The 21,458-nt window shown below is 40.5% G+C and overlaps 1 protein-coding gene across 1 annotated transcript; it reads right to left on the reverse strand.

Annotated features, from left to right (window-relative positions):
* Positions 1 to 505: 505 nt before the first annotated feature.
* On the reverse strand, positions 506 to 19,844 carry ftr86 (finTRIM family, member 86). Its single transcript, XM_079885366.1, has 9 exons — positions 19,152 to 19,844; positions 18,091 to 18,186; positions 16,187 to 16,420; positions 13,879 to 14,041; positions 3,746 to 3,838; positions 3,553 to 3,669; positions 2,788 to 2,853; positions 2,503 to 2,705; positions 506 to 1,034 (listed from the first exon to the last, which is right to left on the reverse strand). The coding sequence occupies exons 1-9, from the start codon at positions 19,605 to 19,607 to the stop codon at positions 699 to 701; spliced, it is 1,764 nt and encodes a 587-aa protein (XP_079741492.1). The 5' UTR covers positions 19,608 to 19,844; the 3' UTR covers positions 506 to 698.
* Positions 19,845 to 21,458: the final 1,614 nt, after the last annotated feature.

Here is a 21,458-nt window from a genome sequence, read left to right on the forward strand (position 1 = left end):
TGGTTTTATTTTGGTCCATCTACACCTACACTGATATGATGACGATACTATGTGAAAAATTGGCTGGGCTGAAAATGGACTGGGACAAAACTTCAGCCCTGGCCACGCCAGCCCATATTACCATCCATATTACCATCCACAGCCCCCCCCCCCCCCCCCCATGTTCCCCCGAGAAAATCTGGATTTCTCTGACCTACATATGTGCAATTTTTTTTATCCAAAAATGGATAAGAAATAGCTTTAAAACCATGTCAGTGAGCATTCGATTATTTGTCAATACCTGCTCTCTCCTCATCCACCAGTCTTTCTTTTTCTCTCAGTCTCCTCATCCTGCCCTATTTCTTCTTATTAATTTATCTGAGGTGCCAGGTGCCCACTTTAACCCCTGTGTAACTGCTGTGTGTGTGTGTGTGTGTAGAGTACAGATAATTGAGCTTAATGATCACATCTGCTCTTATTTGAATCCAAGTTACAGACAAATTCATCATATATCACAAAACCTTTTGATGCATTAGTATTAGCTTTTATTTTCATAGTCCAGTAGTGACAAGAAACAGATATAGAAAGGCATAAATGCATATGTTTAACAGCTGATATTCTTCTTTGTCTCTAAAGATGATCTTCTCTTCAGTTGAGGCTGATAGAGGAGAGTGAAGGAGGAGCTCTTCATCTTCTCCGTCAGTAAACCTGTCCTCCTCCTAGTTGAGCTCACAGATGGAGACGGAGGAGCCGACTCCAGACCAGAAGCGGAAGCTGGCGAACAGCGGCCTGTGGAAGTGTGTGTGAACGCAGCAGATCTCCTGGGCCTGAGTGTGTGAGACGCGGTAGAAAGCCAGTTCTCCGGCCTGCTGGTCCACATACACTCCCACACGCCGGGCTTTAGGACCCGCCAGAGCCGTCTCTCTCCCAGCATGCCACAGGGAGAAGGCCTTGCCGGACCAGTACAGGCTCCAGGAGTGTGTGTTGTGGCCCAGTCTGGCACTGTCCTCGGCTGAGGAGCGATCCATGTCTTTATACGCCACGCCGACCGTCACCTGCACACAGCAATGATCCGCGTCATCAACATTAATCTGCCTCTCACACACACACACACACACACAGATGGAAGGAGGAAGAGAAATCTCACGACTAGACTTATTTATTGTCAGTTTGATAGGATTCTCTTTTTCTAGTTAGATGAAGATCTGATTATAATGTAGTCTAATTCTCAGGTGTAGCTGTAATGATTCTTACCAAATTTGGCTTCATTACAACCAAGTGCTGCGAGAGAAAGCCTCAGATCATGTGCCTGCGCTAGTATCTCAGAAGTGCCCCTGCTTTTGCCACCGCTGATCAGGAGATCCTACTCCACCAGCTTCAGACCTGGGTCAGTCTATCTCTGTCTATCATCTCTACAGTATGTGACATTCACTGCCCTTCTGACAATCAGAAACTCTGCATGTATTTGTCACGTCTAGGCTTGACTACTGCAATAGTGTGTTTGCTGGGTTACGTGCACGTTAATCTTTGAAACTTTTCAGAGCTTTTCCTCTGGCCAGACGAGTGATTTGGCGAAGGCAGTTAGTAACCTGTTTCAGTGTGTGTGTTCTCGAGCCACCTAACACTGCTGTGTGTGAATGAACGGCCAGAACACATTAAAAGTTTTCTGTTTTCTGTGAGAACGGTGTGTGTTAGCGGCCCCTAAGTTAATAACTAATGATCTTTACAACGGAAGTGAATCAATCAAACTAACTTTATCTGGACAATAACTTTATTCTAGATCTGCTGTAAAGCCTAAACACTCTCTGTTACTGTAATCTCCTGTTATTACTGTAAAGCTGCTTTGAACAATCTATATTGTTGATCTACTTGACTATTGCGGACTCAGACTGTACGCGTATGATAAAGAGATAAACTTTGGGATTTAAACATAAAAATGGTACAATTTCCCAATACAAACAATAGTTCCTATGGACCCTATGGACAGTAAGGCTTTTGTGTGTCAAAAACTAAACATTAATGTTAGAAATATAAATATAAATATGGGAATAGTCAGTTCTGTCAGGACCACTATCGTTAAATCCGATTGGCAATTGCATACAGTGTGGATTGGTGGTCCGGTTCTGTTCTGGGCGAGAACTCCCTGCGCATCCATGAGGCCTAGCATGGATAAGAGCAGCAATAACCCCCCTTATGGTAAACACAACAGAACCAACATGAATGTTTGCAAATATATTTAATTCAAGATTTTAAAGTACAACATAATTTGAGAATTTATTCTGATTCAAGGGGAGTCAGAAGGCCAGATCCTGACTGGGCGAGAGGAGGAGCTGGGGAGGGAGGAGGGTAATCGCTCCTGAGAAACGCGGTAGCAGCTGATAATACTGAAGGGGCTGATATATGAGTACGGTGATAGTGTCGTATTCCTATAGGTGTGGGTCAGCTGAGAGTCACTGATGCGAGCTTGACTAGCGTGCCCTGCCAGAACTGACGCTACGCTTGATTTGAAGTGTGCTGTATTACCCTGTGCCCGGTCCACTCCAGCTCCCAGTAGCTCGGGCCCCCGGCCAGCGGCTCCGCACACATCACCTGCCTCCAGAACACGAAGCGGTCCGCGTGAGCCGGGTAGTTCTGGCTCTCCGCGCACAGCGTCGCCTTGCGATAGCCATCAGACAGACGGATCTGACGGAAAGCACTATTGGGATCCAGAGTAAGCTCTGTGCGGACTGAAAGAAAACACAACATTAAACATTACTGAAAGAAAGAGAAAGGACATATTTGTGCAAAATCAGTACCAGTTGATCTCACATTTAAGCATCTCCTCTCGGGTTTTAGGTGCTGGTTTAGCCAGACAGCACGCCGCTGACCCCTCCGCTGTAGAGACACAGTGAAGATGTGTAATAGGGCACATCTCAGGAAAACACGTCTAGGTCACATTTTACGCCTACAAAACTTGTGTGTACTATACATAATATATGCATATTTTAGGTAGCGATGGGTGAACCAAAGCTTTTCTAAACTTTGAATCAATTTCAGAAATTGCTTCGCAAAATTATTCACTGTTTCGAAGCGCTCAAAACGCCACATGCTGGTCAGAGTGTGTAAATGCAGCAAAAACTAAAATAAATAAATATGAATTATGAATAAAAACACCTTTTACAAACCAATTGCAACTGTCTTATTGAAGGTTGTAATCTATTAAATGCCATTAACAAATCATTAAATATGAAGTGTCTTTATAATGTGTTATTTTATTAAACTGTAGACCTTGTTTTGTTTTTTTATGGAGAGCTTGGTTAATAAGACCAATAAGAGACTTTTAACGTCAACTCTTCTCTTTTATTATAAAAATATGTCATTATTTATCATATATAGAAATCATGTGAAATATATGACACACACTACTTTTAGTACCATTAAGATTTTTGCATTGTAACATTTATTTACACAAGCCTCTGCCCCATAATGCAAATCTTTTGAGTTTGGGTTTGTATTTCTCATTATTAGTAAGAGTAACTTTATTCCTGTGATTAGTCAAAAGTACTGTGTAATCTAATACTCTTGATTATTTACCAGGACTGGCAGAGCCTCGATTCGTGTGGTGTTCTTGTGTTGCAGGAGAAGAAGCTTGGACTTTGGGTTTAACATCCGGTTTTGCAGAGTCAGACTTTACTTCTGTAATCTGAAAAGCTGAGAAGAAGCCGGCTTCAGAAATAACAATCTAGCAAGATGAGTTCATTGTCCACTGAGGATAGTGTGTGTTTACCTGGGTTTAGTGAGGGCGGCTGTGATTGGCTGGAGACAACGGCTGGGTCACATGACTGACTGGATGATTGTGCCAGAGCGGCTGCATCGTTCACTGCAGGGGAACATGGGATATATCACTATATCACTAATACACTTTCACTAATACACTAGATCACTAATACACTAGATCACTAATACACTAGATCACTAATACACTAGATCACTAGATCACTAATACACTAGATCACTAGATCCCTAATACACTAGATCACTAATACACTAGATCACTAGATCCCTAATACACTAGATCACTAATACACTTTCACTAATACACTAGATCACTAATACACTAGATCACTAGATCACTAATACACTAGATCACTAATACACTAGATCACTAATACACTAGATCACTAGATCACTAGATCACTAATACACTAGATCACTAGATCACTATATCACTAATACACTATATCACTAATACACTAGATCACTAATACACTAGATCACTAATACACTAGATCACTAATACACTAGATCACTAATACACTAGATCACTAGATCACTATATCACTAATACACTAGATCACTAATACACTAGATCACTAATACACTAGATCACTAGATCACTAGATCACTAATACACTAGATCACTAATACACTAGATCACTAGATCACTAATACACTAGATCATTATACACTAGATAACTAATACACTAGATCACTAGATCACTAATACACTAGATCATTATACACTAGATCACTAGATCACTAATACACTAGATCATTATACACTAGATAACTAATACACTAGATCACTAGATCACTAATACACTAGATCACTAGATCACTAATACACTAGATCACTAATACACTAGATCACTAGATCACTAATACACTAGATCACTAGATCACTAATACACTAGATCATTATACACTAGATAACTAATACACTAGATCACTAGATCACTAATACACTAGATCACTAGATCACTAATACACTAGATCACTAGATCACTAATACACTAGATCACTAGATCACTAGATCACTAATACACTAGATCATTATACACTAGATAACTAATACACTAGATCACTAGATCACTAATACACTAGATCACTAGATCACTAATACACTAGATCACTAATACACTAGATCACTAGATCACTATATCACTAATACACTATATCACTAATACACTAGATCACTAGATCACTATATCACTAATACACTAGATCACTAATACACTAGATCACTAATACACTAGATCACTAGATCACTATATCACTAATACACTATATCACTAATACACTAGATCACTAATACACTAGATCACTAATACAATATATCACTAATACACTAGATCACTATATCACTAATACACTAGATCACTAATACACTAGATCACTAATACACTAGATCACTAGATCACTAATACACTAGATCACTAGATCACTAGATCACTAATACACTATATCACTAATACACTAGATCACTATATCACTAATACACTAATACACTAGATCACTAGATCACTAATACACTAGATCACTAGATCACTAGATCACTAATACACTATATCACTAATACACTAGATCACTATATCACTAATACACTAATACACTAGATCACTATATCACTATATCACTAATACACTAGATCACTAGATCACTAATACACTAGATCACTAATACACTATATCACTAATACACTAGATCACTATATCACTAATACACTAGATCACTAGATCACTAGACCCCTGTATTCGGCGGCTGTGATTGGCTGGAGACAACGGCTGGGTCACATGACTGACTGGATGATTGTGCCAGAGCGGCTGCATCGTTCACTGCAGGGGAACATGGGATATATCACTATATCACTAATACACTTTCACTAATACACTAGATCACTAATACACTAGATCACTAATACACTAGATCACTAGATCACTAATACACTAGATCACTAGATCCCTAATACACTAGATCACTAATACACTAGATCACTAGATCCCTAATACACTAGATCACTAATACACTTTCACTAATACACTAGATCACTAATACACTAGATCACTAGATCACTAATACACTAGATCACTAATACACTAGATCACTAATACACTAGATCACTAGATCACTAATACACTAGATCACTAGATCACTATATCACTAATACACTATATCACTAATACACTAGATCACTAATACACTAGATCACTAATACACTAGATCACTAATACACTAGATCACTAGATCACTAATACACTAGATCACTAGATCACTATATCACTAATACACTAGATCACTAATACACTAGATCACTAATACACTAGATCACTAGATCACTAATACACTAGATCACTAATACACTAGATCACTAGATCACTAATACACTAGATCATTATACACTAGATAACTAATACACTAGATAACTAATACACTAGATCACTAATACACTAGATCACTAGATCACTAATACACTAGATCATTATACACTAGATCACTAGATCACTAATACACTAGATCATTATACACTAGATAACTAATACACTAGATCACTAGATCACTAATACACTAGATCACTAGATCACTAATACACTAGATCACTAATACACTAGATCACTAGATCACTAATACACTAGATCACTAGATCACTAATACACTAGATCATTATACACTAGATAACTAATACACTAGATCACTAGATCACTAATACACTAGATCACTAGATCACTAATACACTAGATCACTAGATCACTAATACACTAGATCACTAGATCACTAGATTACTAATACACTAGATCATTATACACTAGATAACTAATACACTAGATCACTAGATCACTAATACACTAGATCACTAGATCACTAATACACTAGATCACTAATACACTAGATCACTAGATCACTATATCACTAATACACTATATCACTAATACACTAGATCACTAGATCACTATATCACTAATACACTAGATCACTAATACACTAGATCACTAATACACTAGATCACTAATACACTAGATCACTAGATCACTATATCACTAATACACTATATCACTAATACACTAGATCACTAATACACTAGATCACTAATACAATATATCACTAATACACTAGATCACTATATCATTAATACACTAGATCACTAATACACTAGATCACTAGATCACTAATACACTAGATCACTAATACACTAGATCACTAGATCACTAATACACTAGATCACTAGATCACTAGATCACTAATACACTATATCACTAATACACTAGATCACTATATCACTAATACACTAATACACTAGATCACTAGATCACTAATACACTAGATCACTAGATCACTAGATCACTAATACACTATATCACTAATACACTAGATCACTATATCACTAATACACTAATACACTAGATCACTATATCACTATATCACTAATACACTAGATCACTAGATCACTAATACACTAGATCACTAATACACTATATCACTAATACACTAGATCACTATATCACTAATACACTAGATCACTAGATCACTAATACACTTAGGGCCCTATCTTACACCCGACGCAATGCAGCGCCAAGCGCGACGCAAGTGTTTTTTGCTAGTTTCAGTCCAACGCAGTTTTCATTTTCACGTCCTGCGCCACATTGTTTAAACAGCAAATGCATCTGCGCCCCTGGGCTGCTGGTCTGAGAACGAGTGTGTGTTCAGGTGCATTGTTGGACCGTTGCTATTTTGAGGCAACAGAAATAGACTGAGCCATTGACCGACTGAGACCTGGTCTAAAGTCAATGGCACAATATTATTTTGTTGTAATGTGCGCCTATAGGCGGGTCCACAGCGCGCACACACTCTGCTTATTACACACACACTCTGCTTATTACACACACACTCTGCTTATTACACACACAGGGACGCACAGCAGCACACAAACATGACAAATATTAAAATTAAAAGGATTACAATGTAAAAGATTATTACTGTGTACATAAAGATATGGTGAATCCGGCTTGTCCCATAGATGTTCTGCTTGCGCACTTTTACCTCGCGTACGAGCAGATCCGTTTGCGCCCTGGAGACGGCTTCAGTCTTTCCACTATCAAAGTCCGTCATGTAAATAGCGAATCCGCCATGGCGCGAGCGCAACTGGCATTTAAAGGGAATGGGAGACGAGACTCCATCCATCCATCTTCTTCCGCTTATCCGGGGCCGGGTCGCGAGCGCAGCAGTCTAAGCAGGGATGCCCAGACTTCCCTCTCCCTAGACACTTCCTCCAGCTCTTCCGGGGGGACACCGAGGCGTTCCCAGGCCAGCCGGGAGACATAGTGTCTCCAGCGTGTCCTAGGTCTTCCCCGGGGTCTCCTCCCGGTGGAACATGCCCGGAACACCTTCCCGGGAAGGCGTCCAGGAGGCATCCGGAACAGATGCCCGAGCCACCTCAGCTGACCCCTCTCGATGTGGAGGAGCAGCGGCTCTACTCTGAGCTCCTCCCGAGTGACCGAGCTTCTCACCCTATCTCTAAGGGATCGCCCAGCCACCCTGCGGAGAAAGCTCATTTCGGCCGCCTGTATCCGGGATCTTGTCCTTTCGGTCATGACCCACAGCTCATGGTGAGTGTAGGAACGTAGATTGACCAGTAAATCGAGAGATTTGCCTTGCGGCTCAGCTCCTTCTTCACCACGACAGATCGGCACAGGGACCGCATTACTGCAGAAGCTGCACCGATCCGCCTGTCAATCTCCCGTTCCATCCTTCCCTCACTCGTGAACAAGACCCCAAGATACTTGAACTCCTCCTACACAGATGAGACTCTGATTGGTTTAACGCACGTAAAAGTGAATAGGGACAACCCTTTTAGACCATGCGCCGGGAGCACCGACCATTTTTCCCATCGTTAAACTAGCAAAAGTGGATTCAGACACGCCTACAGTGAACCTGTGCCCTGCGCTTTAGACCATGCTCTTAAGATCGTTAGAATAGGGCCCTAGATCACTAGATCATTAATACACTAATACACTTACACATACACTAGAGCACTATTTCACTGATACATCTGCTTTACATTCATGGTAAAAGTCACATTCACACGCACATTAATTAGACTCCTGGTTGTGGTGTCAGAATGAAGCATTACTCTCAGTGTCAGGGCACTGCAGCACATGACAGATGGCTCTCTTCAGCTGCGTCTAGGCTTAATTAATTACATGATAGATATATCATGTAAGAGGAGAACTGGCCCCCGACTGAGCCTGGGTTCTCCCAAGGTTTTTTTTCTCCATTAGGTCACCTGATGGAGTTTTTCGGTTCCTTGCCACTGTTGCCTTTGGCTTGCTCAGTTGGGGATATTTGGGGATATTTAATTTAATTAATCAATCAACAACACTATTGATCAGCATTACCAAACGTGGACCACGCGTGTTTCCACTAGAAACAAACATTGATGTATTGTTTTAATTTAATACTGTGAAGCTGCTTTGATACAACCTATGTTGTGAAAAGCGCTATATAAATAAACTTGACTTGACTTAATATATATATAAACTTGAGGTTTGGGTCTCATTTAAAATGAAAAATGGCTTTGCAGTTTTTTTTAATTCACCCTTGTGTGCATATACAGTGATTTTTAGTGATAAATATAATTCAAACTAGATCATTTCAAATAAACACAGGAAAACAAAGAAAAGAGTTGACATGCTTTTAAAAAGACACATGAGTTTCGGTAACAGGACTGAGAAAAAGGTCCGTGTACTTTTTCGTTCATTCATTGTTCTATTTCGGAATGAAAGATGAAATTTAAAAAAGGGTGCAGCTTTGTTTTTTGTTTAAAAGAAAAAAAGCAGAAATGGCTGTATTTTGTTTTCCAAATGTAGGCTATTGTTGTCATCAAATAATAGTATTAGAAAATTGGACGACATTTCCGATCGATTTTTAATTTGTAATACTTATTTGAAAAAAAAATGTAACAAATTATTTGTACGTTTATTGTATTTCATTTGACTGATCCTATCTTTACCCGGAAGTAAATTACACCGTCGTGCGAATTTACACTAGATGTCGGACATGTAACCTATTTATGTCCGACACGGTCAGACATGTATTTATCATTGAGTCCAGAGAAAATTTAAGGTTTTTATATTAAGATAATCTACTTCTTTTTCAAAATATAATGCATAGTGTTAGTAGGCCTAAATTTATTAGTCACATTCTTCCACTTGAGTAAACTTAGAATTAACTATTGCTACTTAAATATATAGGCTAGCATATACAGTATATATATATATATATATATATATATATATATATATATATATATATATATATATATTTACATATATATATATATATATATATATATATATATATATATATATACTGTATATACAGGGTGCGATTTGAGAAAAAAACAGAGGGGGGGATGTTTTGAAACATTTTTATTCATAAAAATAAATCATGAGAACATGAACTTCATCACATTTGCAGGAATTGTAAAATCTTTTTTCTTATTAACTCATGAAGTAGCCTAACGCAATATTTTTACTCTAATATCTTATCTTTCCCAACACTGTGGTCCTTGTTCATTTGAGTCAACCTGGGACTGTGAGTTCTGCTGAAGCTGGGAGTTGCCGTCCATCGTAGGCTACCTGTAGTAACATTCTCATTTGCAGTTTTAGGTTGTTGTTTTTGTTTTTTGTTTTTTGTGACGGTCTTGTAAAATATGATATGCTGCTCTGGACCCTTTTCATTGTTCCCAGCTAGCTAGCTAGAGTTTTCGCGCTGAAATATTACATAAATATTTGTACTTGGTGATATTCTGAAAAGCCGTACATGGATCAAAGCTAATGGACAGGATCAGATAAATTAGCCGAAATGTCATCTATTGTCATATATCAGCCTCTGCTGAACCACGGATTGATTGCAAAGTTAAACCATCACAGTAGAAACAGTTTTACTGCTGCTGTTAAAGTAATAACGTTAACTTTACATCGCGATGCTGAGATACAGTGAAATGATAGAAAAGACATATGCATTATAAATCTGTCAATTCGCCTCACTCGCGTCTACCGCTCCGCGCTAAACGCCTCATTCAACGCCTCATTCAGGACCTCTAGACGCGTGTAAACGCGTCTTGACATTGAAATCACTCGCGCCAGACGCTCAAGAGTGAGTGAGCAATCAAAAAACCTTTGCTTTAGCCCAGGCACGGCGCCAGGATTTCAGTTTTGGATGGGCCAGCCCAATTGTGAGTGGGCCTTAAATTAAAAATGTAAAATTAAAAATGTTATCCAATCACTGTTTAACCTAATAAAAAATATTGACTAATATAGCCTACTGTTATATCATCTGTGCGTATATATAATCTAGATTTGAATAGCTTGATGCTCTTTAAATATTTTGTTGCATAGTTAAAAGTTTCGGTGCATAGGACGGACCTATCCGCGTTCGCTCTCCATGGTTCTGACCAAAGAAGAGTGCTTTGGAATCTCCATTATGCATCATACGCATCATACCTGGGCTGCGTTTTCCATTGATGTTGTCTCTTAGCGCGCTACTAAGACTCTTAAGGTATAACTTAACTAAAGGTATACTACCACTAAAGGTATACCATTGCTAGGCGTCTTCAGGGCTATCATCCACTCGCGAGGCAGAGGCGCTGGCGCCCTCCTAGCAACGGCGCTGTTTTTGGTAAAACATGATTTTGACCACTTCATTAAGTTTTGTTTTGTAGAAAACTAATTTAAAAAGATTTTCGTTTTGTATAAATTGTATCTTAATTTTGATCAATGTTTTATCAACCAATTGCCCGTATAAATAAGAAGCAAATATAGCAGACAATGTAATAATTAAAGCACAATCACTTGCATTGCACGTGAACTGGAGGGCGCCGAAACTCAGCTTGTGCATCACAGATTTGAGAAATATGGGCTATCTATTACAGAAAGCTTGAAATGTCTACTTTTAAACGAAAATATTCAAAACCAAAAGAAATAGGCTATACTCTCTGATTATGAAATCCATATAAAATGTGCATTTCTCTCTGGCGTTCATGGGAGTCGACTTCAAAAGAACTTCATCTTTGCAGCGACACAGAAAACACTTGTTTATTAATAAACAATTAAATGTCTCCTTGCTAATTTAGACACATTCATAATCATTACTTTAACCGTTCTTTGTTGCAAGCTTTATGCGTGCGGTCATAACGCTCATTATCCTGTAGGCTATATAGCATATTTAAGTAGGCTAATTAAATTAATATAAAGAGGCGATTTGTCAACGAATGGCTTAAATGAACAACTACTAGCCGACTAGAAAAAAAAAAAAAATTTAGTCAGAGGCAGCCCTTATTCCGCATATTTTCGAACCAGTCTCAGGCCATTCTGGGTTGGGCGAGCGACCCTGCGTAATGACCGACCGGAGCGGAATATATTCAGAAATGCACTCTCTGCTCACGAGCTCTGATCGGAACAAACCCAAACTAGCCTACTGTCTGCTGAACTTGTGCAGAAACATCAAAATAGACATAGCCAGCTTTTTAAAATTGTTTTTAAAACTAAAAATTTAGACTATTTTAGTACACATCCAACACAGCTTATTGACGATTTTTTATAATTCTTGACAAAATTAGAATATATTAAAAGTTTTTTTTTTTTTTTTAAGTTTTAGGTGGGCCTGTTGAAAAGTGGGTGGCGTCTCGCAAGTGTTGATAGGCTATTACTCGTGAGATGTAACCAATCAGATAGCGCCGTGGGCGGGACATTGAGCAAGTCTGCAGAGTGCGTGGTGATTACAGAGAGGCTGCGGCAGCTATATCAGAGCCAGCCAAAGTAGCGCATTTTAAAATAAAATTGACTTTAATCAAACCACGGATCCGTGATAAGTTTTGTGATCCGTCTCGCCACTAGTGTATAGCACTGATCACTTTGAGGGGGGGATAAATTTATCCCCACCGAGGATAAAAATTATTAAGCAGAGGCAGGGATACATTGACCAGAAAGGGGGAAATCCCACGCATCCCCAAGTTTACTCAAATGGAAGAATGTGACTAATAAACTTAGGCCTACTAACACTATGCATTATATTTTGAAAAAGAAGTAGATTATCTTAATATCAAAACCTTAAATTTTCTCTGGACTCAATGATAAATACGTGTCTGACCGTGTCGGACATAAATAGGTTACATGTCCGACATCTAGTGTATATATCTATGACTTCGCACGACGGTGTAATTTACTTCCGGGTAAAGATAGGATCAGTCAAATGAAATACAATAAACGTACAAATAAATATTACAAATTAAAAAACGATCGGAAATGTCGTCCAATTTTCTAATACTATTATTTGATGACAACAATACATTTGGAAAACAAAATACCGCCATTTCTGCTTTTTTTCTTTTAAACAAAAAACAAAGCTGCACCCTTTTTTAAATTTCATCTTTCATTCCGAAATAGAACAATGAATGAACGAAAAAGTACACGGACCGAAAAATCTCACACTTTGAAACCTTGTAAAAAATGAAATAAAGTTACCTGATATTGACCAATATACATTTTGAACTGTGAAATGTGTGTTATTAGATTCAGTATTGGAAATAAGATTAAAAAATGTGTTTAATTTTTAAAACTTACAACAGGCAAATGTCACCCATTCGGTAGAATGGCTCATAGATTATTATAGAAAGCAAATAATTCAGATACTAAATTCTGCTATAGTAAAACACAAATAAATATAAATGTGTTTGAAGCATTTCTGTAATAATCTACGAAATGTCTATGTTGCTTGGCAACCATACACTTTATTCTAGTTCAAATCAATGAGCTATGAAAGACCATGTGACTTTACCACAGTTATGTGAACGCAGAGAGTTTGTCGCTTCTCAAATGATTAAAGTCTGAACAGAAATGATTAAAGTCTGAACAGAAATGATTAAAGTCTGAACAGAAATGATTAAAGTCTGAACAGAAATGATTAAAGTCTGAACAGAAATGATTAAAGTCTGAACAGAAATGATTAAAGTCTGAACAGAAATGATAAATGTCTGAACAGAAATGATTAGAGTCTGAACAGGACTGGTTTGAAGCAGCAGAGAGTGGGTAGAGCGGATGGAGGAGGACCAGAGGATATTGCAGATGAAGCTGCTCCACAACTCACCGACTCTGAAGACACGGGCCAGGCTGGTTTTGGTGAGGTCCTCCAGCGCCTCTCTGAAAGCCTCCAGAGCCGACCTGACCCCTGACACCAGCGCCTGCGGGGTCCAGGTCTCCATCGCTGCGATGCTCACAGGCGGATCCGCACAGTCCACGCTCGTGAACGCCTGAGGAATCATGACAAGCATCATTTTCTGCAGGATTTTCAGTCTCATGAGTCTCAGACATTATACCATGGTAAGATACGATCGATAGATACGCAGAGGTATTCAAGACGCCTTCATCCTCTGGCCTGTTCACAATGATCATACTGTCCTTTATAATACCAGCCACACACGCCTGAGATATCAGCACAAGTTAAATAACCAGTATACAATTACAAGTGTTTGCATAATCTCATAAATGTCTATGGTTTCATAATCTCCATTAACTGTATTAGCCAGAAAAACAACAACAACAATGTATTTTCTCTTTATTCATGTTGTTTCAAACGGTTACCTATAGTAAACGGTTACCTACTGGTTTTAGTGTATTGTTGACCAAATAATAGCAGCCTTGGTGAGCAGACCGAACTGCAACCAAACTATTAAACAGTACTGTACTGATATATATATATATATACAGTTGAAACCAGATATTTACATACACTTCAGAAAAAAACACAAAAACTTTTATTTCTTTACTGTCATACATTAAATCAGAGTAAACTTTTTCTGTTTTAGATCAATAAATATTGACATATTTTTTGCATTTGTTAAATGCCAGAATCGAGCGAGGGAGAATTTTTATGTATTTTTTTGATAACTTTCATCAAAGTCAGAAGTATACATACACTAAGTTTATTGTGTCTTTAAACAAAAAGAAAACTCCAGATGACTCCATTCTGATCTTAAGAAGCTTCTGATAGGTTAATTGATTCCATTTGAGTTAATTGGTGGCACACCTGTGGATGCATATGAAGGCACACCTCAAACACAGAGCCTCTTTCTTTGACACCATGGGAAAATCAAGAGAAATCAACCAAGACATCAGGAAAAGAACTGTGGACCTCCACAAGTGTGGCTCATCCTTAGGTGCAATTTCCAGATGCCTGAAGGTCCCACGTTCATCTGTTCAGACAATAATACGCAAGTCTAAAAAACATGGGAATGTACAACCATCACACCGCTCAGGAAGGAGACGGATTCCCTAGGAAAGTTTTTTGGTGCGAAATGTGCGAATCAATCCCAGGACAACAGCAAAAGACCTTGTGAAGATGCTAGCTGAAACTGGTAAGACTGGTCATTATCCACAGTAAAACGAGTCCTGTACCACCATGAGCTAAAAGGTTACTCTGGGAGAAGAAAGCCATTACTTCAAAACCACCATAAAAAAGCCAGACTACAGTTTGCAACTGCACATGGGGACAAAAATCTTAATTTCTGGAGACATGTCCTGTGGTCTGATGAAACAAAAATTGAACTGTTTGGCCATAATGATAAACGGTATATTTGGAGGAAAGAGGGCGAAGCTTTGAAGCCTCAGAACACCATCCCAACTGTGAAGCATGGGGGTGGCAGTATAATGTTGTGGGGCTGCTTTGCTGCAGAAGGGACTGGTGCACTTCACAAAATAGATGGCATCATGAGAAAAGAGAATGTTGTGGATATATTGAAGCAACATCTGAAGACATCAGCCAGGAAGTTAAAGCTTGGGCGCAAATGGGTCTTCCAAATGGACAATGACCCCAAGCATACCTCCAAATTAGTTACAAAGTGGCTTAAGGACAACAAAGTCAAGGTATTGGAGTGGCCATCACAAAGCCCTGATCTCAATCCCATACAAAATTTGTGGGCGGCACTGAAAAGGCGAGACAAGAAGGCCTACAAACCTGACCCAGTTACACCAGTTCTGTCAAGAGGAGTGGGCCAAAAGTCCAGCAAACTATTGTAGAAAGCTTGTGGAAGGATACCCAAAACATTTGGCCCAAGCGAAACAGTTTCGGGGCAATTCTACCAAATACTAAGGAAGTGTATGTATACTTCTGACTTTGATGAAAGTTATCAAAAAAATACATAAAAATTCTCCCTCGCTCGATTCTGACATTTAACAAATGCAAAAAATATGTCAATATTTATTGATCTAAAACAGAAAAAGTTTACTCTGATTTAATGTATGACAGTAAATATATATATATAGCTTCAGATGTAGCAATTTTAAACAAAACAAAAACAGAGCAATCTTTTCATACGCTAGCATCTGTTTGCGTAGAGCAGTGTTATACGCCTGCTCTATTAATATCTGCCGTTACTGAAGGTGAATTGCGCACTTACATTGAGGAAAGTGACTGGGTCCTGAATGCGCTCCAGTCCTCTGAGCTGCTCTTGCTTCTGGCGTAGCAGGAGGATCTCCTGCTGTATCTGGTGTGTGTGGGCCTGGGTGTGTGTAGAGGACGAGCTCTCGTGTGTGTGCAGCAGCTCGAGCACCTGCGATCGACTGAGCTCAACACTCCTCAACACATCCACGAACACGGCCTGGCTGTCCTCGATCAGCTGCTGCAGGGAGACCTGGGGGACACACAGCCCATCACGGGGTCAACACACAGCCCATCAAACACACAGCCCATCACGGGGTCAACACACAGCCCATCAAACACACAGCCCATCACGGGGTCAACACACAGCCCATCAAACACACAGCCCATCAAACACACAGCCCATCACGGGGTCAACACACAGACAGGTTCAACACACAGCCCATCAAACACACAGCCCATCACGGGGTCAACACACACACGGGTTCAACACACAGCCCATCAAACACACAGCCCATCAAACACACAGCCCATCACGGGGTCAACACACACACAGGTTCAACACACAGCCCATCAAACACACAGCCCATCAAACACACAGCCCATCACGGGGTCAACACACACACAGGTTCAACACACAGCCCATCAAACACACAGCCCATCACGGGGTCAACACACACACGGGTTCAACACACAGCCCATCACGGGGTCAACACACACACGGGTTCAACACACAGCCCATCAAACACACAGCCCATCACGGGGTCAACACACACACGGGTTCAACACACAGCCCATCACGGGTTCAACACACAGCCCATCAAACACACAGCCCATCAAACACACAGCCCATCAAACACACAGCCCATCAAACACACAGCCCATCAAACACACAGCCCATCAAACACACAGCCCATCAAACACACAGCCCATCAAACACACAGCCCATCAAACACACAGCCCATCAAACACACAGCCCATCAAACACACAGCCCATCACAGGGTCAACACACAGACGGGTTCAACACACAGCCCATCACGGGGTCAACACACAGCCCATCAAACACACAGCCCATCACGGGGTCAACACACAGCCCATCAAACACACAGCCCATCACGGGGTCAACACACAGACAGGTTCAACACACAGACGGGTTCAACACACAGACGGGTTCAACACACAGACGGGTTCAACACACAGCCCATCACGGGGTCAACACACAGCCCATCAAACACACATCCCATCACGGGGTCAACACACAGCCCATCACGGGGTCAACACACAGCCCATCAAACACACAGCCCATCAAACACACAGCCCATCACGGGGTCAACACACAGACAGGTTCAACACACAGACAGGTTCAACACACAGACAGGTTCAACACACAGACGGGTTCAACACACAGACGGGTTCAACACACAGACGGGTTCAACACACAAACGGGTTCAACACACAGCCCATCAAACACACAGCCCATCACGGGGTCAACACACAGCCCATCAAACACACAGCCCATCAAACACACAGCCCATCACGGGGTCAACACACACACGGGTTCAACACACAGCCCATCAAACACACAGCCCATCACGGGGTCAACACACACACGGGTTCAACACACAGCCCATCAAACACACAGCCCATCACAGGGTCAACACACAGACGGGTTCAACACACAGCCCATCACAGGTTCAACACACAGACAGGTTCAACACACAGCCCATCAAACACACAGCCCATCAAACACACAGCCCATCAAACACACAGCCCATCAAACACACAGCCCATCAAACACACAGCCCATCACAGGGTCAACACACAGACAGGTTCAACACACAGCCCATCACGGGGTCAACACACAGACGGGGTCTACACACAGCTGCAATACTTCTGACACGGTTATTGAGAGATGTTTTTACCTTGTGTGCTTGAGAAACGTGGGGAAGGCTCTGAATAACCCTCTCTCTGTCTTCAATGCTCCCTTGAATCCGGGCGTTCAACCCTATCAGCTCTTGCTGAATAATCACAAAGATATACAGTATAATGTCAATGTACCAAAGTCCAAGACACACATACACACAACAAAAACACAAAATAGCCATCAGCCAATGTATATTATAAGAGTCAAGCAGCAGTAAATGGTTTTGAAATTCTAAACACATATAGTCAGTCAATCTAAATCTCTACTTCCATCCAATCATTGCATTCGGATTGAATCAAAAAGTGTCCCTGAAAACAGAGCTAGTGGTCAGTAATGTTTACTCATTGAATTCAGATGATTCCCTGTTAAGAAGTTGTTTGTGGACACAGTATGGCAGTGCAGTTTTCAGCAGTAGTGCAGGTTTTGGTGATTTTTTCTTGACACTTCAAGACACGTTTGCTTCTTTTGTGTCATTGCCACACGTGAGATCAGGAAGTCCTCACATTCATTCAGAAGTATTATATTGTTTTCAGTCAGCAGATGGGGTCACTCCTGTTAGAGAGAAGCTCTTCTGGTGCACCTCACTGTCATGTATACCGCTAAACCATAAGCTGACCGCATACTGCTCATTTCATAAGGAATAATTACTTTTTAATTCACTGATGAATACATAAGCTCAAAAATATTGATACAAAGACCTAAAGTGTTGATACAATATAGTGAGGGAACAAAAATAATCACAATATATGATCATTCAGCCCTAATCTGTGGAGCGTTCGTAGAAAGATCTTAGTATATGATGTTCACAGTCGTTTGGTGATTAGTTAAGATAGAAACGTAGACTGGTCTCTCTTGAATCTGTGAAGTAAGATTCCCTCTTGGCTGACTGCTATTTGGTCAGACTAGTTCTTAAGACAGTGTTTATGTGACCCGGTCCAGGCCTTTTAGTGAGAATACACACATAATCACATAATTACTTCTTTTTTAAAAGTTTGGGGTAAATTAAGGCGTGTATGATTCACACTCAAATGTAATAAATGTTAAAATGCAGTCGCGCACCTGAATCTTGTGCTGTTGTTCATCCGGACGCACCACCTGATGGCCTTTGTGTCCCAGAAGGCCACACTCGTCACAGATGCGCTGTTGGTCGTGGCAGCAGTAGAGCTCCAGCAGCTGCTGATGAAGCGGACAGAGATCCGGCGATCCCGTGGGAAGAGCGGGATACAGGCCGGACGGGGGGGACGCTTCCGCACACACGGGGACAGGGTGCTCAGCCGCGCTCAGCCTCAGCTTCTCCAGCGCCTCCATCAGCACGTTGCTCCTGGCCAGGACGGGCCTCGGGGTGAAGCGCTGTCTGCACTGAGGACACTCACAGGAGCCCTTGGTCGAGGGCTGGTCCCAGTGCTTCTGGATACACAGGAGGCAGTACGTGTGTCCACAGGGAAGGGTGGCAGGGTCGCTCAGAGTTTCCAAGCATATCGGGCACGCAAACGCCTCCGGAGCCCACGAAGCCATGGCACTGGAAATATACTGGAGAGGGACAATCCAAGACTAGAGTCACTGGAGAGGGACAATCCAAGACTGAAGTCACTGGAGAGGGACAATCCAAGGCTGGAGACACTGGAGACACTGGAGAAGGACAATCCAAGGCTAGAGACACTGGAGAAGGACAATCCAAGGCTGGAGACACTGGAGAAGGACAATCCAAGGTAAAGTACAGATGCTGGCTGAGGTACATTTCCTTTTAAACCCGAACGGGTGTGGTTTAAACTAGTATTACAGGTTCTTTGGATGGTTCTAGCTAAGCACTACACACATTTTCCATGGCCAAAATGACATAGTGGGAGAGAAATGAGAGGAAGGTTGACAAACCTGTCTATCTGGTCAGGGACTGGAGGGTTTTCAGCTGGCAAAGAGATGACATAATAAAGATGTTATGTGTGAAGTCATGAGACAGCTCTAATAATGCGTCACATTGTGCCTGCTAGTCAGTTCCTGTTTCTGTTTATAATATGGCAGAACCTCCTAACTACATCCAACTCAATACTATATACGTATGTAATCGCCAAAACTATTGGCAAAGAGGGTTTAAAACTAGACTTGACAGCCTGAATGAGGAGGAACACACTACATGGCCAATTCTCTCGTTCTGTAAAACATTTCACACAGAAATGCCCAAATGAAAAATAAATACATTTGAAATATATTTATTTTATGCTAAGTTAGGCAAGGCAAGTTTATAGCACATTTCGTACACTGTGGCAATTCAAAGTGCTTTACACAAAAAAGGAATTAAAATAATCACAAAATAAAAGCAAGGAAAATTAAAACAGTTATAAAAGGAATTAAAAGGGATATATGATAGGGTGACCATATTTTGATTACCGAAAACCAGGACACTCGGCCCGGCAATGAGATACTCAAATGATCCTCGAAGTTTACTCAAACATGCCTTATTAATTTCAATACATTTTAAAGTATAGCGATGCCTCCTCTGTATGGATAGAAAATTGTTATATTACAAAATACTATCTATAACCAAAGACACAAATTCAGATAGGCTTCTCAGAGGTTACTCAACATGTTTTATTATGACAGGTTTCAAAAATAATGAATGAAATAATGTCTCTTCTGTATTAGAAAAATAAATAAAATATAAATAACTAAAAAATACCTCCACATTGAACAAAAATAGCTCTCACAAACTTACAAAAACTAATATTAATATTTCTATCTTTAGTTTTCTTCTTCCTCTTTATCCTGTTTTTCTTCCTCATCCTCCTTGTTTGCCCATCTATATTTTGCTGTAGAGCTGATCTTTCCCAGCAGTTTTTTGTTGCTTAACAAATAAGCATGAAAGTCTTTGCAAGAAGTGTCTCTGAAGTTGTATTGCACAAACAGAATCCCTTTCAATGACTCAATGACTTTTCAGAGAGCTGGTTCCTCTCCTCCGTCCACTGGCATCAGTGAGAAAACCCTCTCAACATTTGCATTGTGCGAAGACAAACTGTGAAATCTTCAGTAGTTCTGAGTAGCATCCAATGCTTTTGGCCTTCTCAAAGCATTTGGTCCACTTCTGGTGCACCTACAGGCCAATGAACTCCTCATCACTGTTGTACCTTTCTATGAATTTTTTCAGATTGGCGACCTGGTCAAAACACTTGACAGCGTCAATTGGCACCCCCTTCTCTCTTTGATGCAGGCCTCCACATCATTCCAATCTGGTGGCTCACTCATATCCATCCACATAAATGTTGAGAACTCTCCCATGGGAGTCATCCACTTCTCAAGATACTCCAGACTAGCACTGTACAGGCCTTGTACATCAGCACAGAACTCACCAAATCCATCTCTGCGATATTCTGC

Source organism: Squalius cephalus, assembly GCF_949319135.1.
Source record: "Squalius cephalus genome assembly, chromosome: 11".
Lineage (NCBI taxonomy): Eukaryota > Metazoa > Chordata > Actinopteri > Cypriniformes > Leuciscidae > Squalius > Squalius cephalus.